A 22,812-nucleotide genomic window follows, 5' to 3' on the forward strand; every position below is an offset into this window, starting at 1 on the left:
TACACTGCCCTGGTGAGGCCTCATCTGCAGTGCTGTGTCCAGTTCTGGGCTCCCCAGTTCAAGAAAGATGAGGAGCTACTGGAGAGAGTCCAGCGGAGGGCTACAAGGATGGTGAGGGGACTGGAGCATCTCCCCTACGAGGAGAGGTTGAGGGAGCTGGGCTTGTTCAGCCTGGAGAAGAGAAGGCTGCGAGGAGACCTTATAAATGCCTACAAATATCTGCAGGTTGGGTGTCAGGAGGATGGGGCCAAGCTCTTTTCAGTGGTGCCCAGTGACAGGACAAGGGGCAATGGGCACAAACTGAGGCACAGGAAGTTCCGTCTGAACCCGAGGAAGAACTTCTTCCCTCTGAGGGTGACAGAGCCCTGGCCCAGGCTGCCCAGGGAGGCTGTGGAGTCTCCTTCTCTGGAGATATTCCAGCCCCGCCTGGCCGCGGTGCTGTGCAGCCTGCTGTGGGTGACCCTGCTTGGGCAGGGGGTTGGGCTGGGGGACCCCCAGAGGGCCCTGCCAACCCCCACCATGCTGGGATTCTGTGATTCTGTGATCTCCACCAGACGTTAAGAACAAGCCGTACATTTCGGAGGGCAAACGCCATCAGACCAGGGCAATGCCGTTTGCTCCGGCTGATTTTCCTGTCTATCCATGGAGCGCTCAGATACACACAGTCTCCCAGCAATTTAAAAAAGTCACCGGTGCATCCAGGCACCCGCGCAACACTGATATTCCTGACGAACATCACCTCTGCAGGAGCTGACCCCGTCCACGGCCGTGCCAGCCCAGGAAGGTGCAGGTGCTGTCCCCTCTCCCTGCTGCCATCTCCGGGCCTCCGCTCCGACCCGCGCCCAGCGGGGTGGCAGGAGGCGTTCAGGAGACACAAATCCTCCTTTTGAGACAAATTTATTTCGGTGTCAGCCCTTATCCACGTGTCTTGTCACTGCAGCGAACCAGAGGGACTATTTTAATGCTGAAATAAGTCTGTGGGATACAGACCTGCACCAGACAGAGCCCACAGCCATACAGATGCTCTCTCTCCCTGGGGATGGAGCAGCAACGGCAGGCAATTAGGCTAAAAAAGAAAGGGCTTGTCTTTTGATTTCTTATTCAGCTGAAACATTTAGTGACATTTTCCAGAGATCATAATGTGACATAAAAGTAAAAAAAAACGACACCACAGCCACATGAGATTTGCAAGACCGTGTGCCGCACACACACACGCGACGAAGACGGTGCGCAAACACCACCGGGTTCTCACGGCAGAAGCACCGGGACAGTGCTCAGCGAGCCCAGCTGTTCTGCAAGCTACACGCTGCTCCCACCAAAAATAAAGAGAACGAAGGGCGTAAAAGTAACCTGGCACAATAGCTTGCGCTGCCTATCGCGGGACAGACGGCCTCAGCTGACAGCCAAGATGACGGCACCAGCGCCGGCACGGTTGCACACCGCGTCCCGCCACGGCAGCATCCCCGCAGAGGAGCCTACAAATATCTGCAGGGTGGGTGTCAGGAGGATGGGGCCAAGCTCTTTCCAGTGGTGCCCAGTGACAGGACAAGGGGCAATGGGCACAAACTGAGGCACAGGAAGTTCCGTCTGAAGATGAGGAAGAACTTCTTCTCTCTGAGGGTGACGGAGCACTGGAACAGGCTGCCCAGGGAGGTTGTGGAGTCTCCTTCTCTGGAGATATTCCAGCCCCGCCTGGACAAGGTCCTGTGCAGCCTGCTCTGGGTGACCCTGCTTGGACAGGGGGTTGGGCTGGGTGACCCACAGAGGGCCCTGCCAACCCCTACTATTCTGTGATTCTGTGAAGCTCCAGCTGAACCCGAGGAAGAACTTCTTCCCTCTGAGGGTGACGGAGCCCTGGCCCAGGCTGCTCAGGGAGGCTGTGGAGTCTCCTTCTCTGGAGATATTCCAGCCCCGCCTGGACAAGGTCCTGTGCAGCCTGCTGTAGGTGACCCTGCTTCGGCAGGAGGGTTGGACTAGATGACCCACAGAGGTCCCTTCCAACCCCTACTATTCTGTGATTCTGTGATTCTGTGATTCCGAGCATCGCTCCCCGCAGCCCGGCCTCCCGCAGGGTGCCCAGCGAGGGAGAGCTGCTCCGGCAAGGCAGGCGCTGGCGTGGCCGTGGGACCGCGAACCCACGCCTTTCCTCCCTCCTCTCCCCCAAAGCTTTATCATTCTGATGAATTTTTCTTATGTACTGACAAATTGCTCCCTGCTGCTCAAACAGTGTGCAAGATCCCTCCCTCCATCCACCACCAAGTACACAAACAAGACAGAAACAACACAGTTCAGCCTCCTACTAACAAGAAAAAATTTAAACCGTGCTCCCTAACGAAGCGTACTCGCTCATGGCATGTTGATATTTCTTCAGCCGCATTCCCTCCCACAAAGTCAGAAATGCCTTCAAGATAACGGAGGGGAGACGGAGCAGGCTGCTCTCTAAGCCGCGTTTGAAGGGTCCTGTTCATAGAAAATCTACGCCTGCAGCGAAGCTGGGGTGCCCTTCGCTTTGTAATGAACACGCTGGATGTGCCAACCCACCGCCCAGCTCCTCACAACTTCTCCATGAGAGATCATAACACTTCCCACATCACTGCGTGGATCCACAAACAAAGCGCAGCAGCCCAAAGCCAAGCCCGCATTCAGGCCAGCACTCGTGAAAGTACTGAAATGCCTTCAAGGTTCCCACACGGGTAACAAACAACGCTCGCAACTCACCCCCCACGCCGCACACACCCACACCGCGACAGCCCTGCTGGGTCTCTCCCACCCCATGGGCCTGGCCAACAGCAGCCACGGCCACCGCACCAGAAAGCGCCGCTGTTGAACCTGATGAAGTTCAACAAGGGCAAGGGCAGGGTCCTGCACCTGGGGAGGAACAACCCCAGGCACCAGCACAGGCTGGGGCTGAGCTGCTGGAGAGCAGCTCTGCGGAGAGGGACTGGGAGTGCTGGGGGACGACAGGGTGACCATGAGCCAGCAGCGTGCCCTGGCTGCCAAGAAGGCCAATGGGATCCTGGGGTGCATCAAGAGGAGTGTGGCCAGCAGGTCAAGGGAGGTTCTCCTGCCCCTCTACTCTGCCCTGGTGAGGCCCCATCTGCAGTGCTGTGTCCAGTTCTGGGCTCCCCAGTGCAAGAAAGATGAGGAGCTGCTGGAGAGAGTCCAGCGGAGGGCTACGAGGATGAGGAGGGGACTGGAGCATCTCTCCTACGAGGAGAGGCTGAGGGAGCTGGGCTTGTTCAGCCTGGAGAAGAGAAGGCTGAGAGGGGACCTTAGAAATGCCTCTAAATATCTGCAGGGTGGGGGTCAGGAGGACGGGGCCAGACTCTTTCCAGTGGTGCCCAGCGACAGGACAAGGGGCAACGGGCACAAACTGAAGCAGAGGAAGCTCCAGCTGAACCCGAGGAAGAACTTCTTCCCTCTGAGGGTGACGGAGCCCTGGCCCAGGCTGCCCAGGGAGGCTGTGGAGTCTCCTTCTCTGGAGATATTCCAGCCCCGCCTGGACGCGGTGCTGTGCAGCCTGCTGTGGGTGACCCTGCTTGGGCAGGGGGTTGGGCTGGGTGACCCACAGAGGGCCCTTCCTACCCCGACCATTCTGTGATTCTGTGCTTGGGTACCTAGAAGATGCCATCCCGTGAAACTCCTGGAGTGAGAGATGGAAACACACAGACTTTAAGCTCTCCAGCATTTTAAGTCTCTGCCCCGTGCTGGCAGCTGACGTGGCAGTAACGGTGATGTGACCACCTCTGCTGAGGACCAAACCCCGCTCTCGGCTGCGCACAACTGCTGAGCAGTCCCTGCGGGAGGGACCTGCACAGACATCTCCAGGGAGGGACCTTGGCCAGGAAAATCCGTAAATCTACTGATCTGCTCTATTCTAACCACTAGCTAAAACTGTTGTTATTATTATAGTGCGCTGAGATGCTGCAGTAGCTGCTGGTTCCTGCTCCTGTGAGGAAAGGGAAAGTTTCGACCCAAAAACTGCTAATCAAGGGAATAAGCAGAAAACTAAAAATCTCTGCTAATTGAAAGAGGAGGAGGCAGCCCACAGCCAGGTTCCTGGCACCTCGACTACGTAGCAGCAACTTGGAACCCAAAATCAGGTCATTACTGAGCGCTGGAGAGTCAGCGCACACAGCTTGCTCAGCGGAACGGCAGACGTGTCCGTGGACGTGGTATCGCGCAGCACAAGGTCAGCCACGCCAGCAGCTCAGCAGGACCAGAGCAACCACATTCAAGGCCTTAATCAGTGTTTTGGCTACGCTGCCTTACAATTCAGCAAAAACCTCCCTGTTTCTCACCACAGTCTTTGCGAGGAGAGCTCTCCAGTCCACCAGAGCCTCACGACGCAGCTCTGCCGTGAGCCAGCGGCCCCGCCGGGAAGGGCGGACGCGGGCCGAGGCCGAGCTGTCACACAAGGGGTACGCAACTCCTAAACCGCCCGTTTCCAAAGACAGAATAAATCCAAATAGGGATTTTTCCCATGTTAAGAGGGGGAGGTTTTCTCCTTCCTGGGGAATACATTTTGGCACAGCAGTAGCAGTTGGGAGAACGTACCCAAAGAAGCTTGTAGGTTAATCTTAAGCAAAAGAATATCTGTTGTAATATTTTGTTTCAATGCAGCTACACATCTACATGCTTATTTCTGTACACGGCCTGGGCTGTTTCAATGCAAGAACCGTGCTTTGTACCAGAAACACAAGGAACGCTCTGGTCTATCACACCTCCAGGATCACCACTTTCTCAGAGCACCTAAAACAATTCTAACAATTTACTGAATGCCTTACAAGTGCACCTGGGTAGTTTGCACTCCACTTGCTGAACAGCAGGGATAATTCACCTTTAACAAAGGTTTGCCATCAGACATAAAATAAACATTACCCAAACCAAACAAACAGTAGCTTTGAACTTTGTAAGTACTTTTCCCTTTCAGCTGTGCCACTTTTTGTCTCTGAGCCAACCGAGGATTCGCTGCCAGAGAAGAATTTCATGCTTTATCAATTTTTGCCTCGCTCATGTTTGTAGGTGTCCGAGTTCCTCGTCTTAACTGCAACCCCCGCGTGCTCACGATGCGCTGACTGCCCTCTGTAATTACTGCCCTATCTGAGGATGCAGGAGCCGCACCAGCGTGTGAGAACTGCGAGCTGGTTCTCCTGCCCTGCCCTGCAAAATGACAAATCCATTTGCATCACGCACGCTGATGAAGGATCCTGCTGCTGCTGAACTCGGCAGGACTCGGCTCACGTGAACTCTCACACAATTTCTTCTATATTCTAACTGAAGCACTTCATCTTCTGCCCAAATCCTTCTCCACTACAGAGGAAAGCCCATCTGCTTTCTGCTCTGGACTTACAGGAGTATGGAGGACTTTACTTCTGGAAAACACCTTGGCTGCCCGCACGCCGAGCGATGGCCGCCAGAGAGCTGTGGGAAGGACGCAGCAGGGTGCCGAGGACTTGCCGCACGGAGCTCCTGCAGACTCGCTGCGTGCGAGGGAGAGGCCTCACTTCGGAGGAGAGGTCAGCACTCACACACCTGATGGCGTGAACATCCACGCGTGCCGAGCCGAAAGGCCAACTCGTTTTCATCCGGACGAAGGCTGAGACTTAGCTTCCTAAATTCCTCTTCCCCCATTCTTCTGCCATTTGACCCGAGTCAGCTGGATCTCTGTTCGTGAGTGCACTCCGCACAGCAAACGTGCCCAAGGAAAATACTGTTAACTATCTATCCCAGCTATGACAGGTTCTCATAAGAAGATTTTAAAAAAAGATAAATAAAAAGAACAGCATTTGCCCCCCAGTGTTTTGTGTACATCACTCATCTGCTCATACATCTCTACATTAAAGAAGAAAATTCTTTCTTCTACTGATAGAAAACACAGAATTCATTTCAAAGTCAAGATGACTCTTCAGACCCTCGCAACCCCCTTTCACCATCGTTTTCTCTCCCCGAAACAAGCTCCGCCGCAGCTCTGCCACTGCCTTTACTTCTCCAAGAGAGAGGTCCCCTCCGCGAGGCCGGTGCCCAGCACCTCGCAGGGTGCGCTGAACGGACCGCAGCACCAGCCGGCTTCTTCGGACTGCGGCACCTGGGGACCAATACAACCCCTTCCACCTCCATTTGGACTCACAGCACAGTTCCCTTTGGAAATAAGACTCGCGGTCGACTGAAAAAAAAGTTTCAATTCATACATGGCCATCGACAAAAAGGGACAAAACCCTCGTCTCGCCTCCAGACTACAAGAGAAAATTAAAAACTGGAAGAGAAGGCGAGAAGCAAACAAAACCATGAACACTATCCCAGCCAAAACCAGTACAAAACGAGATTTATTTTTTTTTTTAAACACATCAAAGAGAAAAGATGCCCTGAAACACCAGAAAATAAACGAATTAAACTGCTGCTCTTCAGCTTCTGCGTAACCAAGCTAGACAAATTACAGCCTGTAAAGCACGGCTGACCTGCGTCTGCACCGGTGACTCCCAGCCGCCAGCCCCCCGATGCCCACGCTCGCGGAGAGCGGCACCGCGGGCTCCTCACCGTGTCGAACACCGCGCCTGGCGGGGGGCAGCCAGCGCGCCCGTCTCCTTTTCCCAGGGGTCACGAGCGGCGCCGGGAAGTTGGGAGACACCATCTTCAGCCTCAGTTTTGGGGCTTGCGGCAGTTCAGGCTTCCTTTTTCACAAGGTAACGAGCGTAACTCTGGCTCCTCGTCTTCCTCTGCAGCACTGTGAGGCTCGTGAAAAATTCATGGATAAAAAGTGCTGTAAAGTACAAAAGTTCTTGTCTTCTTTGCCAGAAAGAATACCGGACATTTGCCACACTTAGATACTCATTTACACGATCAAGAGAAGAGGCATTTGTTCGCGCAGCCCTGACACGGAGCAGGAGTGCGCTTTCGCAGACACGCTGCCGCTTCCCTGCGCGGACATGACAACGCTCACTTGCACAGAACGAGATTCACAGCGCTTCACCAGAGTTACCTGCAAGCGAGATGCTGTCACCAAAGGATTACAATTATTGCCAAACGCTTCCTGGCCCCATCCACGGTGGGCTTTAATAATTATCACTACGTCAAACTGACTTCTTCAGCTCACCTGAGGAGTGCTGCTGGCCACCAAGCAGCACCGTACGCAGACGCGATGGCAGACAACCTACGAGCCAAGGCCTCTTGTGGGGGTGGCATGCCAAGCAAGAGGTTCTCCTCCCCCTCTACTCTGCCCTGGGGAGGCCCCATCTGCAGTCCTGTGTCCAGTTCCGGGCTCCCCACTTCAAGAAAGATGAGGAGCTACTGGAGAGAGCCCAGCGCAGGGCTACGAGGATGAGGAGGGGACTGGAGCATCTCTGCTACGAGGAGAGGCTGAGGGAGCTGGGCTTGTTCAGCCTGGAGAAGGCTGCGAGGGGACCTTCGAAATGCCTCTAAATATCTGCAGGGTGGGGGTCAGGAGGACAGGGCCAGACTCTTTCCAGTGGTGCCCAGCGACAGGACAAGGGGCAATGGGCACAAACTGAAGCAGAGGAAGCTCCAGCTGAACCCGAGGAAGAACTTCTTCCCTCTGAGGGTGCCGGAGCCCTGGCCCAGGCTGCCCAGGGAGGCTGTGGAGTCTCCTTCTCTGGAGATATTCCAGCCCCGCCTGGCCGCGGTGCTGTGCCCCCTGCTCTGGGTGACCCTGCTTGGGCAGGGGGTTGGGCTGGGGGACCCACAGAGGGCCCTGCCAACCCCCACCATTTTGTGATTCTGAGCCTCCAACGTACGACTACACCGTGCAACAGCTCGCCTACCATCAGCTCCCCAGCAAAACTCTGTGCTCCGTATTTCATTTTGCCACCAGGTAACCTGCCTGCCCACGGAGGTGGAACACCATTCTTCACGTCTGCAGTATTAGGCTTATTATGTCCGAGAGCAGAGAGAAATACAACGCAACATCAAAGCTCCTATGTGACCAGGCTTTAAGTTAAATATTTGTGATAGTTGATTTATTTGATCTTCTGTATTTGGAAGGCTCAGAGATGGGTAGAAAGCCCTCTGAAGCACTCCCAAACACACTAAATTATTAGAAACGTTTGTCAGAAAACTGTTGTATAAACTCCGCCAAGCTATCTCCATCGCTTCACCGACCCTTTCAATAACGGTGCCACCTACCTCGGCCAAACAGCTGGCTTCAAAACCTCCCAAGGCAGATGCGTGTCCCCACAGACTCACGGAATGGTCAGGGTTGGCAGGGCCCTCTGGGGGTCCCCCAGCCCAACCCCCTGCCCAAGCAGGGTCACCCACAGCAGGCTGCACAGCACCGCGGCCAGGCGGGGCTGGAATATCTCCAGAGAAGGAGACTCCACAGCCTCCCTGGGCAGCCTGGGCCAGGGCTCCGGCACCCTCAGAGGGAAGAAGTTCTTCCTCGGGTTCAGCTGGAGCTTCCTCTGCTCCAGTTTGTGCCCGTTGCCCCTTGTCCTGTCGCTGGGCACCACCCGTTTGCCTGTCCCAGGCCACGGAAAGCAGGGCGAAAAGAGTCAGTCGAGGGACACACCAGAGCACGAGATGGATAAACAACCAGAATTTCTGGATCGAACAGTTTGCTCCTTCAGTTTAATTACTGGCTTCTGAGAGACTTCAGAAACTTTGCCAGTTTGTGCAACTCTCTATTCTTCGCTTTTGGCCTCAACTGTGCAGTCGTTTCGCAGACAAACAAGTAACAGATGTACAATCTATATTCACCCCAAGTCCTTTTATAGTAAAATGACTTCTGGCCAAACAATGTATATTAAAAAAAAAAACCCAAATAACCCAAACACAAAACCCACCCCACTAATTCTTGTATCTCACACAACACACAAACACCCACTAAAAAAACTAAGACTTCTTCACGTGCTCCTGGAGGTCTCACAGACCTTCTGTCCAGGAGCAGCTTTCACCCTCAGCCAACAACCGCGTGGGGACAGAGGCCAGAAGAGGCCACAGACACCAGAGGAGGCAAAGGCAGCTCCGCGGGCTCCTGCTGGCATCACCAAGCGCTTCTGCCCACCGGACCAGGACACGACTTCCCACAGGGCAGGAGGCCACGGTTAATACCGCGCTCTCGCACTGTCCAGGCAACATGACAAGAGACACCACATCACAGAATATCACAGAATATCACAGAATATCACAGAATATCACAGAATATCACAGAATATCACAGAATAGTAGGGGTTGGAAGGGACCTCTGTGGGTCACCCAGTCCAACCCTCCTGCCGAAGCAGGGTCACCCACAGCAGGCTGCACAGGACCTTGTCCAGGTGGGTCTGGAATATCTCCAGAGAAGGAGACTCCACAGCCTCCCTGGGCAGCCTGTTCCAGTGCTCCATCACCCTCAGAGGGAAGAAGTTCTTCCTTGGGTTCAGCTGGAGCTTCCTCTGCTTCACTTTGTGCCCATTACCCCTTGTCCTGTCGCTGGCACCACTGGAAAGAGCTTGGCCCCATCCTCCTGACCCCCACCCTGCAGATATTTAGAGGCATTTCTAAGGTCCCCTCACAGCCTTCTCTTCCTCAGGCTGAACAAGCCCAGCTCCCTCAGCCTCTCCTCGTAGGAGAGATGCTCCAGTCCCCTCCTCATCCTCGTAGCCCTCCGCTGGACTCTCTCCAGTAGCTCCTCATCTTTCTTGAACTGCTTGAACATCTGCTCGGGGTTCTCCTGCGCGTCCTTCTGACCTGGGAGCTGGCCCTGGGGCACAAGCCCGGCTGCGCTGACCCGCGCGGTCCCAGCACGTCGCGGGACGGTTCCGACCGCAGGCTGCCCGTGCCGAGGCGTCCCCGCTCGCTCGACGACGCTTCAGCCGGGCAGCGGCCGGGCACGCTTCCAGCTCTCCATCGAGCACACACAGTTGCTCTCGAGAGCCGCAATGCAGAGCCCTGGAGGTCCACGCATCGCGCAGCACTCGTCTGAAGACCATTCATTTCCAACACAACGGGACCGTTGTGCTGCTTTATGAATACCCTCCCCAAATATATGTTTAACGATGCACAGTTGCAGAAGACAAGCACTTGTTTTGTTAGAGATCCTATGGCAAATTGAAAACCACCACACGTCGAATCGCTACAGCATGTCAGTTACAACAGAGTGTGGGCAAGTCAGACATTATCCAAGTGTTCGTGCCCTGCAACACTCGTGCAAGGCAGCGAGATGCTACTTTAGGAAGAGACAAAGACTGGGATTAACCAATGCTTATATTTTCCAATATATCCATATATAACATTGTGCATTTTGACTTCTTAGAACTACAGAGCAGACGATCAAGGTCAAAATAATCAGCGCAAGCGAAACAATATTCAGTTAAAACAGGGGTGCACGCCATGTACCTGCAGAGCTGGGAGCCCTCTGCGGAAGTCATCGGGAACATTTCTCAGCAGCAACGCTACGTGGGCAAGAGCGAGCCCTGCAGTTTCAGCCGGGGTGATCATACCAAGTCCAAGAGCTAAAACCTGCTCATTCTGTAGTGCCCAGCGACAGGACAAGGGGCAACGGGCACAAACTGGAGCAGAGGAAGCTCCAGCTGAACCCGAGGAAGAACTTCTTCCCTCTGAGGGTGACAGAGCCCTGGCCCAGGCTGCCCAGGGAGGTTGTGGAGTCTCCTTCTCTGGAGATATTCCAGCCCCACCTGGCCGCGGTGCTGTGCAGCCTGCTCTGGGTGACCCTGCTTGGGCAGGGGGTTGGGCTGGGGGACCCACAGAGGGCCCTGCCAACCCCTGCCATGCTGGGATTCTGTGATTCTGCTACACTGACCCTTCAGAACTGAAACTGGCAGGATGCAATAAATGGGAAATTGCCGCTTTTTAAGCGACGGCAGCTGAAAGTGCTTTTACCTGACTAGCAGGCTCCGGTGATGCTGCACCTCCTAAGAGCTTGGGCCAGATATTTTTTTTTAACACAATTATAAATCAAATTGAATGAGTCGATGTCACTTCTTTCCCATACCAAATTCCCAAACGGACTCTTCCAAACAAAGAAAACAAACAATAATTCAGCTCAGCTTGCCTAAACCGTGGCTGCAGACTGCTCGCTGCGGAAGCCTTGCAGCAGCTGGATGGCTGCTTCCCATCAAAACCGCTCCTCTCGGAGCAGGCAACGTACGGCTGTGCCCCTCAGCTAGTTTTAAGGTCTAATCTGCTGGTTTCCCAAGAAAATCACATTTACCTCTCCCAGCAGTGAGAAAACCTGCCGGAGCGGGGTACGCTCCATCCACAAGCGGTCCCGGGGCTCCAGCCACCACCCTGCAGAGCCCGTCTGAAACAGCCATGCCTTCTGCTGCCGCGCACTCCTCCCGAGGGCCCGGCACCCGAAAGGGACCAGGAGAAACAACCACGAGAAACAACCACTGCTTTTCCGGTTTTCTTCCTGGCTTCCTGCACTGGGAACTATTTTGACCCCGATCATAATGTGCTTAATCCAAACTCCAGAGGTAGCCCAGATGCTTAAAAATAAACTGGTGCCGAAGAGTGTTGCATAATTCATTCCATCGTGCTGTGGAGAGCTCTTCAGTTCCTGCTCCGTGCAAGGTCACGATGGCACGTGCTCCTCCACGGCTTGCTCCGGGCAGAGCCGGGCGTCAGCCTTCCCTGCGCGACCCATCACGCCGAGGAGGACGTCGGGGTCTGCAGGCAAGGCACGGGGCGGCTGTGGGGACGCTGGCGCGACTTCCAGCCCCGTTTCACTGCAAGACCACGCTTGAAAACTATGAGCAGGACAAAGAACGTCGCATTTTTTTTTAAATAATTTCAAAATTGCAGTTTCTGTTATCTAAGAACACTAGTTAGGAGTACCCTGTCAGCACCGTGATGTAAAAGGAGCTCAAAGAGCCAGGCCCTTTCGCATGAAGCTTCACATTTGGTCAGGCACAGGTCAGCTCACCGACACCCGCCAGGCACAGCCCCGAGCACGCCGGCGAGCCGCGGTGCGAACGGCACCGAACTCTGCCCCGGGACGTCCCTGACTCCTGGCAGCCACTTCTGCAGCAAAAAAGAAGAGATTGATTTAACTGCCCCACGCTTCAAGCCAGCACGGGGCATCGGCGCTGACGTGGGAGCGTTTCGCCGGGACGCAGGCGGCGATGGCGTCACCTCCCGCTCGACACACCACCCCCCACCCCCCGAAGCTGTGTCACATCTCCAGAAAGGCCCGCGGCTGGGTCAGCGAAGAAGAGCAAAAGCAAAACTGAAATCAGCCACGGGGATTTTCCTCTCCTGGGAAGGAACGCTAGGCTGCGACGCTCTCACTTCTCTGCTGGAAGAACAGCAACGACGCTGAGAAACAAGCAGAAAAGCTGAAAGCTCCAGACTGAAAACGTATTTGGGGGAAAAAGCAGGAACTGGCACTCAACTTGCCTTTTAGTGACACCCCAACGGCCAAACAAACGATCACACAGCGAACGCCGAAGCTCGGTTTCACTGTAGGATGTAGCCCAAGCTACAGATAACGAGGAGCCACCCAGCTACTCCCGTAGCCAAGCACCGACAGACCAAGAGGACAGGTTTAAGTCACCTTTCCTAACAGGCCGGAAAAGCAAATTTCTTTTATTCAGCAGGTGCAGGCCTCAAAACGAGAGCAATAAACTGCCCAGATGCTGTCTAAATCCAGAGGTGGTGCTGATCACAGACTCACAGAATGGTCGGGGTTGGCAGGGCCCTCTGTGGGTCACCCAGCCCAACCCCCTGCCCAAGCAGGGTCACCCACAGCAGGCTGTAGAGGACCTTATCCAGGTGGGTCTGGAATATCTCCAGAGAAGGAGACTCCACAATGCACCAGATCGGTCCCTCCTGCAACCGTGAGGAGCACCCAGCACCCAAACCCCACCAGGGGCTTGTTCAGCCTGGAGAAGAGAAGGCTGCGAAGGGACCTAATAAACGCCTCTAAATATCTGCAGGGTGGGGGTCAGGAGAACGGGGCCAAGCTCTTTCCAGTGGTGCCCAGCGACAGGACAAGGGGCAACGGGCACAAACTGAAGCAGAGGAAGCTCCAGCTGAACCCGAGGAAGAACTTCTTCCCTCTGAGGGTGCCGGAGCCCTGGCCCAGGCTGCCCAGGGAGGCTGTGGAGTCTCCTTCTCTGGAGATATTCCAGCCCCGCCTGGATGCGGTGCTGTGCCCCCTGCTCTGGGTGACCCTGCTTGGGCAGGGGGTTGGGCTGGGGGACCCACAGAGGTCCCTGCCAACCCCTGCCATGCTGGGATTCTGGGATTCTGTGACAAACACTCCCCTTCTTCTCGTCAGGAGCCCTACGACCAAAGGACACGGGTCGATAATTAGCAAGCACTCCTTCAGACAGCTGCTTTACTTTAAAAAGGATTTCGACTCCTTAAAAAGTTGCCTGAATAATTTACAATCTGCTGAACGATGCAAAAATATAATAAAAATAACAAGTACCACCATGTACTTTTGAACAAAAACTTGGGGAAATCAAACATTTTTGTCTGGTTTTGCATTTCTGATGGGTTTTGCTATTCAGGGTGGGGAAGCTTCTGTAGGCTTTAATACCTCTTCACGCAGCAAGAAAAGCTAAAGTGATTTTATTTTTTTAAAAATGAAAGACTAAGGGAAGACTCCAGTGACTCCAAGACATTCGACCGTCAATCGAAATCAATTTGACAGGTATTGCTTTGCTTCAGATCATCTTGTAAACTCTGAATTTCACTTTGCACCTCCCTCAAAGCCATTCCCTAGCATCACCCACTACATACAGCACCGCAGAAGAAACCATGTAACACCTCAGGGCCAAGTTTTGCGTGACCTTGCTCGCGAAGACAAAATAAAAAAATTAAAAACCCCACTTTATCGCACGCACAGGGTTACGGGAGTTGATAGCGATGTCCGATAACGCTGCTACGCACCGGAGGGACGATGATGGCGCAGGTTCAGGGTGCAGGCAGGGGGTCTGCCAGCTCTCGGCGGGACGGACTCGGCACCCGCAGGGTCACCGCGGGCACGGCACCCCAGCAGCGCTGCGCGGGGGCCTGTCCCCTCCCCGGGACAAACACGGGGGCTGTAGGGGTCTGTGCTGCAAAAAAAAACCCTATGCACACCTACAGGGAAAAACGTAACCACGCTGCCAAGCTCTTGGGCACGCAGGGTTCTCACCCCGTTTCGTTTTTTGCCATAAGAAGTCACAGAATCACAGAATCCCAGCATGGTCAGGGTTGGCAGGGCCCTCTGGGGGTCACCCAGCCCAACCCCCCCAGAGCAGGGGGCACAGCACCGCGGCCAGGCGGGGCTGGAATATCTCCAGAGAAGGAGACTCCACAGCCTCCCTGGGCAGCCTGGGCCAGGGCTCCGGCACCCTCAGAGGGAAGAAGTTCTTCCTCGGGTTCAGCTGGAGCTTCCTCTGCTTCAGTTTGTGCCCGTTGCCCCTTGTCCTGTCACTGGGCACCACTGCAAAGAGTCTGGCCCCATCCTCCTGACCCCCACCCTGCAGATATTTAGAGGCATTTCTAAGGTCCCCTCTCAGCCTTCTCTTCTCCAGGCTGAACAAGCCCAGCTCCCTCAACCTCTCCTCGTAGGGGAGATGCTCCAGTCCCCTCCTCATCCTCGTAGCCCTCCGCTGGACTCTCTCCAGTAGCTCCTCATCTTTCTTGCACTGGGCGCCCAGCACTGGACACAGCACTGCAGATGGGGCCTCACTGTTGTTACTCGCCATAGACAAACACAACGTGGAAGGACACACGGCGTGGTGATGGGTTCACACAGCACAAAAAGGATTAGGAAACCTCTTTGCCGTCACTACCACGATGCGGTTTGCAGATGCCGGCTCTCGCAGCCCCCCGAGATGCCCCTGCCGAGCCCCCCCTGGGACAGCCCGGGCCCCTGGGGAGAGGCAGGGGCCAGGCGTGGGCTTCCAACCGCGACCCCTTTCCCCTGGGTCTTCAGGCAGAAAGCCTGCTGCTCTCTCCCTGGCTACTCGGAGCTCACGAACAAGCTGACAGAATGGGTTCATACCTCCACCATCATCCCCAATAAATGAAGGAGATTATTTTGCCTGGAAAAATGGTACACAGAAAAATATAGGCATCTGCATCAGCTTAGCCATTTTTTAAGTCTTCCAGGTTTCCAGGATCTGAAATTAATTTTAGGAACGCGACTAACTTGCTAGTAGCTAAACACCCACCACTGTACCTTGTATTCCAGGCACTCAAAAAAAAAAGAAAAAGAAAAAGAGTTTCACAAAAATATTCTCCTGTGATGCCCAGGTGGAAAAACTTACAAATGCCATCTACTGATTTACAAGGCAGCGTGACAGATGTGTCACCACCAAGTACTACTTCACTCTGCGAATTTAACCCTTCAGAAATACATATGTTTAACAACACGACTTATTAGATTGTTTCTTCAAGCAAAAGGTGTCATTGCTCGAATCATTTAAACAAGACCTTGAGGACAGAGCCCAGCAGCACAAGTGTGTCGGAGGCGAGGCCCAGATGAGAAAACACAACAGGTCTTTTCTACACCTGAATTTCAGAAATCTCCTTTTCCCGAAGGCGGTTCCTAAGTGTAGTTTAGGTGCCTCAACTTCCACAGCACTGTTTTCAAATTCCACAGAAATAACACAAATCACGCCTGATACAGGAGTACAGGATCTCAGCTAAAATCCATCCCAAGAGAGTTCTGTTAAATTTAGGAATTACAAGAAGGAATCCAGTGCCCCACCAAAGCGAGGAAACTAATACTACCGCACAGATACCTCCTGCAACCATTTCATGCTCTTTAATCATTCGCAGACTCTACACCGTATATATTATAAAACAATGCATAATGCAGTTGATAGAGGATTAGGCAGAGGAATGGAAAACAGCTGGGAAACGTTACAGAGTTTTCACACCGAGCTTTCAAATTCTTTAGCAACAGACACTAAAACTCCCTTGACTTGGACAAAATCTGCTGTGAAGAAGGGGATTCTACCCTAAGGAAGACGTTGCTATCGGCAGAGCCTCGCGTGCGGCGGCGGCTGCGCTGCCTCCGGGTAGGTACCAGCACGTGAAGCTGAGGATGGAGCACAGCGGGGCCGCGACGGCAGCAACACCTCCTCCCTCCATCCTACAGCACCGGGCACAGAAGACTCCTTTGTAAAATCAAACACCGCTTGGTGGGGGGGAAGAGGATATTTCCTGCTAACCTCACCGCAGATTTGTAATCCAGCAGTCAAATTATGTCAATCACAGCTCATTAGGCAACAATTTACCCTGCCAACTCCGTCCTGGCTGCTTCCTCCAAACCATGTGTCGTTTGCAAACGTGCAAGCCCGTCGCCGGCTCAGAGAGAGACCACCCTGCTGCAGGAGCTGGAAGCCCGGCTTTCACCTCGCATCTCCGAATTCCCGACCCGCTCCATCGGAGAGCGGTGCCACAATGTCTGCGGACGCGGAACTACGGCTTCCAAGGCAATGAACCAGGGTTGGTTACCAGAACTCATCATTTACGCGCACTTGCCCCGTGTGTCCGTAGGAGAAAGCCAGGAAAAAAGCCCAACGGAGCCGAGGAGGAAAAGGGAGCGCGTTGGGGAAGGGACAGCAGCGGGAGGGAGGTTCCTGCAGCCCGAGGGGCTGTGCCAGTGCTGGCAAGCTCGGAGTCAGCGCCAGAGCCGGGAGCTGGCTCTCGCTTGATCCAGCATCCCTCAGAGGCAAAGCAGGGACTGGGTGGCAATAACACACCGCCACTTCCCTGGACTTTCAACTCTTGCGTAAACTTGAAACTAAGGGAATTATTTCACACAGAATCATTAAGGTTGGAAAAGACCTCTGAGATCATCAAGTCCAACTGTCACCCCAACACCCCCATGCCTGCTAAACCATGTCCTGCAGGGCCACATCTACACATTTTTTGACCCCCTCCAGGGATGGGGACCACCCCACTGCCCTGGGCAGCCTGTTCCAATGTCTGACCACTCTTTCAGTACAGAAATTTTTCCTAACATTCAATCTAAACCTCCCCTGACACAACTTGAGGCCATTTCCTACCAAAAGGGGAGAATTCCCATCAGTTTGAGAGGACGGAAAAAACACCCCTTAGCTTACAGGCAGAAAGCTGGATCTTTCTCAGGTTGTCCTCCACATTTTTCTCTTCAAAGCACATCCCACCAAACACCACGCCTTCCCGAAACACACAGACAGACCCCGGTCCTCACTAGCAGAGACGAACACAAACCTCAATGCAACAAGCAAGCCAGGGAAGCACATTTCCTACACCAGTCCCAAAAACGGTACCAAGAGACGCAGACCCACAGGGAAAACTCTCTCACGTCACTTGCCCAGCGGACCGAGAGGCGTGACGCAGCCAGACCCGGCATGGCCGTCCCTCACCCCGTTAGGTTGGGGTTAGGGTCAGCACATCCTCAGTGCCGTTACAGACCGGAGGAGCACGTCAGCGCGGTCAGATTTGAGAGCTTCACTGAAAAAGCGTGACCGGGAGCATTCCCCATCATCTCCCGCAATTTGCACCCCTCACACCTCCAAGAGCGAGGCTAACCGAGGAGGCAAGAGGTGACTGTGCATGTTGGAAGGGGACAAACAAATTCACCGGAGACCTTCCTCCAGGCTGAGGGTGCTCACGCCCCACCAAACACATCCATCACCTCCAGGCGCCGCGCTGCCCGTCCGTCCCCTTGCTGATGGGTCCACAGAGCTCCGGGACAAGACCAGGAGAGTATGTGCCAAGTGGAAAAAAACAAACAACAGTCAGTGTCACAGCACTTGCAGTAAAAATCATAGTCTGAAAATCCCCTCAGTCATGAAATCACAGAATCATAGAACGCATGTGACCGACCCGCGCTCTCCTCGGACACCCACACGTTTTAGAGGGCTATGGCTCACTGCGCTGGTTTTCCACAAGGAGAGAAGAATAAAACTTAAAAACACTTCTGTGAGGCCGCACAGGAGGAACCCTTCCCGCACAGCCCCACTCTTTGCATCCAGGGACGGAGACGAACTGCTCCGCGCGACGGCTGCACACCCGCGCGCGGCTGCAACTCCGCCGAGCTGCGCGTTCGTCAACGTCAAACACGGTCCTGGAAATTTCATTAGCGGTACGAAAATTGCTATTGTCAGGAAAGCCCTTCGGGACCTCGGCAGGGCTCTCCGCGTGCCCGAGCAACGCTTGTGCCAGGCTAATTTCTTAAGACAGCGTGTAAAGAAGGTGAGATCTATTCCTACAACCTTCAGCATCTCCTTCTTCACACTCTCACCTCCTGAGTAATCTTCTCGCCCTACAGAAAATATTCCTCATCTCTTTTTCCCCCGACCGCCATTCCTTTCTCATTAATCCCTGCTGTTCTGTGGCCTGCCCCGTTCTGGGGTTTGACCGGTGGCACAGTCATCTTCCCCTCAGAGCCACAGAGAAAACAAAATAATAACAGCCCAGGAGTTTACTCTTTCATAAAACAGCCAGATATTTCCTGGAAGCTGCAACAAACAGCAGCCATCCCCGGCTGGCTTCGGGAACGGGCTGAGGGAGATTTTTGGCGGTTCCGGCGGCGGTGTCGGGGCCCCACCTCGCAGCTCCTCCCGACGGGCGCAGACCATCCCGCACCCCAACCGCACGGCCTGCCGCCCCCTCCAGCAAAGCCACAGCGCTCGTCCTCCGACCCTTCACTTAAGTCCACCTTCTACAAACAGATGCCATCCTCTCCTTCCAAGCACCTCAAGAAATCACCGGCGTGGTCCTGTCATCTCCCATATTTACGTTATGAGAGGACGGAAAAAACACCCCTTAGCTTACAGGCAGAAAGCTGGATCTTTCTCAGGTTGTCCTCCACATTTTTCTCTTTGAAGCACATCCCACCAAACACAACGCCTTCCCGAAACACACAGACAGACCCCGGTCCTCGCTAGCAGAGACGAACACAAACCTCAATGCAACAAGCAAGCCAGGGAATTGGCTTGCTCTCCCAAACGATGCCTCCTCTCTCTCCCAAACTCTGCTCTCCCAAACGATGCCTCCTCCTTTTACCGACCTAATCACAGAATCACAGAACGCTCGGGGTTGGAAGGGACCTCTGTGGGTCATCTCAAAACCACCAATTTTCTCCCGCAGACCACGCACACAAATCAAGCCTCGGTAGGTGAAGATGAACGAAGCCCTGACTCCGAGCCACGCGCTGCTCGCGGGGGCATCTCCCGTCTCTAAACCGACCGCGGGTTTCCCCGACAAGAGGGATGCGAGATCGGGCTTGTTCCGCTGTGCCTAGCGATCGTAACACCCCACTGGCCATTTGGCTCGTCGGGGGGGGTTCCCGGCTGAATAGGCTTATTCTTTTCTTAGACACGATAATCTAATTGGGTCTAACCAGAAATAATCCCCAACACGCACCGGTCTGCGAATCCCCGCTCGGCACTGGGAGCATTGCAAATACCGGGGGGGGGGGGTTGTTGCGGGATCCGAGATGGGAATCCCTGCAGCTGCTCTGGGTGACCCTGCTTGGGCAGGGGGTTGGGCTGGGTGACCCCCAGAGGTCCCTGCCAACCCCGACCACTCTGTGAGTCTGCGATTCTGTGATTCCTCCCGCCACGGCTCGGCTTCACCCGGCCTTACGGGGAACGCGGGGCACCCCCGGCTCCTGCTCCTTCTCCTCCCCAGCTCCTGCTGCCCAGAGGCGAGCATGGAGGAGCAGACGGGTCGCTACGATCGCTCCGCGCTACTCCGCCACCTGAAAGCGAACGGGCTGCCCACGGGCAGCGCTGCCCTTCCCTGGGAGGCTCCCCCGGCCCGCCCCGCCGGGCTGCCGGAGCCGGGGGCAGCGAGCCGAGCCGAGCCCCCCCCGCAAGCCGCAGCTTCCCCGGCTCGGAGGGGACGGACCCCGGCGGGGGGAACCGCCTCGGCTCCGGAGGGGGGGGGGGGGGAAGGCGGCTGGTCGGGGGCTCCCGAGACAAAGAGCCGCGGCCGGCGCGCACGCCGCGGCCCCGCTCCGCTCCCCCCCGCCGGGCCCCGGCACCGCCCCGCCGAGCCCACCTGCGCCGCCGCCGAGGGCCGAGCCCGCTCCCGCCTCCCCCGCCAACTTTTCCCCGGCTCCCGGCCGCCCCGCAGCTCCCCCCCCCCGCTCCCCGCAGACAATGGGGCCGGCACTCACCAGGACGGCGGCGAAGCGCTCCTCCAGCTCGCCGGGCTCGGGCATGGGCAGCTTGAGGGGCGCGCCGTGCGCCCTCAACTCCGTCTGCTGCGAGTCCACGCTCCCCGCGTTGCCCATGGCGGCGGCGGCCCCTCCGCGCTGCCTCCGCGCTCCGCCGAGCCGGGCGGGCTCCGCGCCCCGCGGCCGCCCTCTAGCACCGAGGGCGGAACGCCGCGCCGCCGCCCGCCATGGCTGGCCGCCCCCGCCCTCCCCCCGGGGCGGGCTCCGGCTCCGGCTCCGGCTCCGGCTCCGGCTGCGGCTCCCCCGCACGCCCGGCCCGCACAGAGCCCCGCTCCGCCCCCGGCCCGGGGCTCGCCGGGACTCGTAGTCCCGCTGCCGTCCGGGGGACGGACCCGCGGGGCTGAGGGGACCCCTCGGCCTCCATTTTACCTCAGCGGGCTGGGCCGGCCCCCGCCGCCTCCCCTCTGAGGGGATGAGGAGGGGACTGGAGCATCTCTGCTACGAGGAGAGGCTGAGGGAGCTGGGCTTGTTCAGCCTGGAGAAGAGAAGGCTGAGAGGGGACCTTCGAAATGCCTCTAAATATCTGCAGGGTGGGGGTCAGGAGGACGGGGCCAGACTCTTTCCAGTGGTGCCCAGCGACAGGACAAGGGGCAATGGGCACAAACTGAAGCAGAGGAAGCTCCAGCTGAACCCGAGGAAGAACTTCTTCCCTCTGAGGGTGACGGAGCCCTGGCCCAGGCTGCCCAGAGGGGCTGTGGAGTCTCCTTCTCTGGAGATATTCCAGCCCCGCCTGGCCACGGTGCTGTGCCCCCTGCTCTGGGTGACCCTGCTTGGGCAGGGGGTTGGGCTGGGTGACCCACAGAGGTCCTGCCAACCCCGACCATGCTGGGATTCTGTGACAGGGGGACAAACCTCCCCAGGGACAGGAGGACAAACCTCCCCAGGGTCAGGGGACACCACCCAGACAAATCCCTCACCCAGGCAATGCCACCTCGGCGCGATCGGGAGCTTCGTCCTTCTCCCAGGCGTCTCAAAGCCGCCCGCTCTTCAGGTGTTGTTTTTCTTTTCCTCCTTCCAAGTTCTCCCCAGCGCAGCGCTGTGGTAAGCGTTGCGGTGGTCAAACCCGGCCCCCGGCAGCGCATTAACCCGGGGCTGTGCCAGAAACGCCGCAGAACCTCGGTACCTCCCGAAGCAGATCCTGCAGCTCTGCTCGAGGTGCCGTTGACCTGTCTGGTGACTCTGCTCTGTTGCCCTTCCACCTCTTCTATCCTCCAGCCCAAGGCCCGATTCCCTTCCTGCCACCCGCCACCAACCCGTATCCCTCTGTCCTATGTTAACATTCGGTTGTCCTCCCAGGGAAGAGAGATTTTCGTAGAATCATCGAGGTTGGAAAAGACCTCTAAGATCATCGAGTCCAACCATCACCCCAACACCCCCATGCCTGCTCAACCATGTCCCAAAGTGCCACATCCACACGTGTTTTGAAGCCCTCCAGGGATGGGGACTCCACCACCGCCCTGGGCAGCCTGGGCCAATTTCTTTTCGGACTTTCCCTCGGCTTTCGCCCTCATGACGACATGCCTGCTGCTGTTCCTCCTCCTGGTCACCGCGACCTTCGGCCCGTCCTCGCCGCGGCGTCCCAGACGAGGAGTGCGCACCTGCATTGCGCCGGCTCGCGGTTACGGGTAAAATCACAAACGTTGTTCAGGGCTCTCAGCCCTTGTCCCCGAAGTTCTGCCTTTTGCCACCGGCTGGGTCGGGAAAGGCGGTAAATCCTGCGAACCGCGGCACGCGATGGCTCGCTCACGCTGCGACCTGCGGCCGGCAGCAAACGTCCCGGCGCGCTCCGCGGTGGGGTTTGGCCGGGTCCGTAAACTTCTGGTGGGATGTGGGAGCGTTTCTGGCTTTGCCTGGTGGGAGATGGTAACTGTCCAGGCAGAGATTAATCTGGGGGGAAAAAAGCATGGAGATAAGCGTTATTGTTTAGAAAATGACCGTTTCTCCATTTCCCTCATCTAGGGTGACGATTCTGCTGGAGGCGCAGCTCACGCAGCCGCCACGGAAGCACTGCGTGGGGAGCCGCACGCAGTCCCGCGGCCGAAACCCCGGGAAGCGGCACTCAGCCTTCCTCTGTGAGTGCTCTAAACCCGCCACTAATTAAATGTGCTCGTTCTAATTAAAAAAAAAAAGACATGAGACGTCCAGGACCGGGGCGGTGAGCGACGCACCCTGCCCTGGCTTACGCCCCACTGGGGCACCTGGCCCCGGAGCGTCGGGCAGTGCAGGATGTGGCCCGGGACCCCGCGCGATGCCGAAGGCGCGGATTCCCGCTCCACGGGGGAGCAGGACCAGGGAGGGGGTTACCCCAGGAACGGGTCAGGGTTTTGTACTAAAAAAAAAAAGCCTAAAATTCTTTCAGTATCCTTCATAAACAAAGCTTAAAAACCCTGGAGTGTTCCGGGGAGCTCATAACAACGTTACTGCCCATAGTGAAGGAAACAGTAATAGATACTTTGCCTGATGTCTTTTATCTAAGCCTATCCCAGTTCTCTGAAAGATTAATTAGCTAATTAAGCTTCACAGCACTGCTGCAAGATAAAGGCGCGTTGGGCTCTCGCAGATAAGAGCTGAGGGGCAGGGTGGAAGGCGCTGCAGGCATCTCCAGCCAAGGACCCTTCACCCTCCCAGCGCGTCCCAGCTGCCGGCGGCTGAGCACCGCAAAGCAGAATCGCCCCCCGCCG

At 56.0% G+C, this 22,812-nt stretch overlaps 1 protein-coding gene across 9 annotated transcripts in view; it reads right to left on the reverse strand.

Annotated features, from left to right (window-relative positions):
• The window catches only part of FMNL2 (formin like 2), a 167,899-nt gene extending 147,599 nt beyond the window's left edge, over positions 1-20,300 (reverse strand). For all 9 annotated transcript variants that reach the window (XR_012765003.1, XM_075430039.1, XM_075430034.1 and 6 more), the window contains exon 1: positions 20,072-20,300. Coding sequence is in view for 8 of the 9 variants with exons in the window: in XM_075430039.1 (XP_075286154.1) it covers positions 20,072-20,188 (117 nt within the window). In the remaining variant the exon portion in view is untranslated. The remainder of the gene's footprint in view (positions 1-20,071) is intronic.
• Between the last annotated feature and the right edge of the window lie 2,512 nt (positions 20,301-22,812).

The sequence above is a fragment of the Opisthocomus hoazin genome, chromosome 9, assembly GCF_030867145.1.
Source record: "Opisthocomus hoazin isolate bOpiHoa1 chromosome 9, bOpiHoa1.hap1, whole genome shotgun sequence".
NCBI classification, from domain to species: Eukaryota; Metazoa; Chordata; class Aves; order Opisthocomiformes; family Opisthocomidae; genus Opisthocomus; species Opisthocomus hoazin.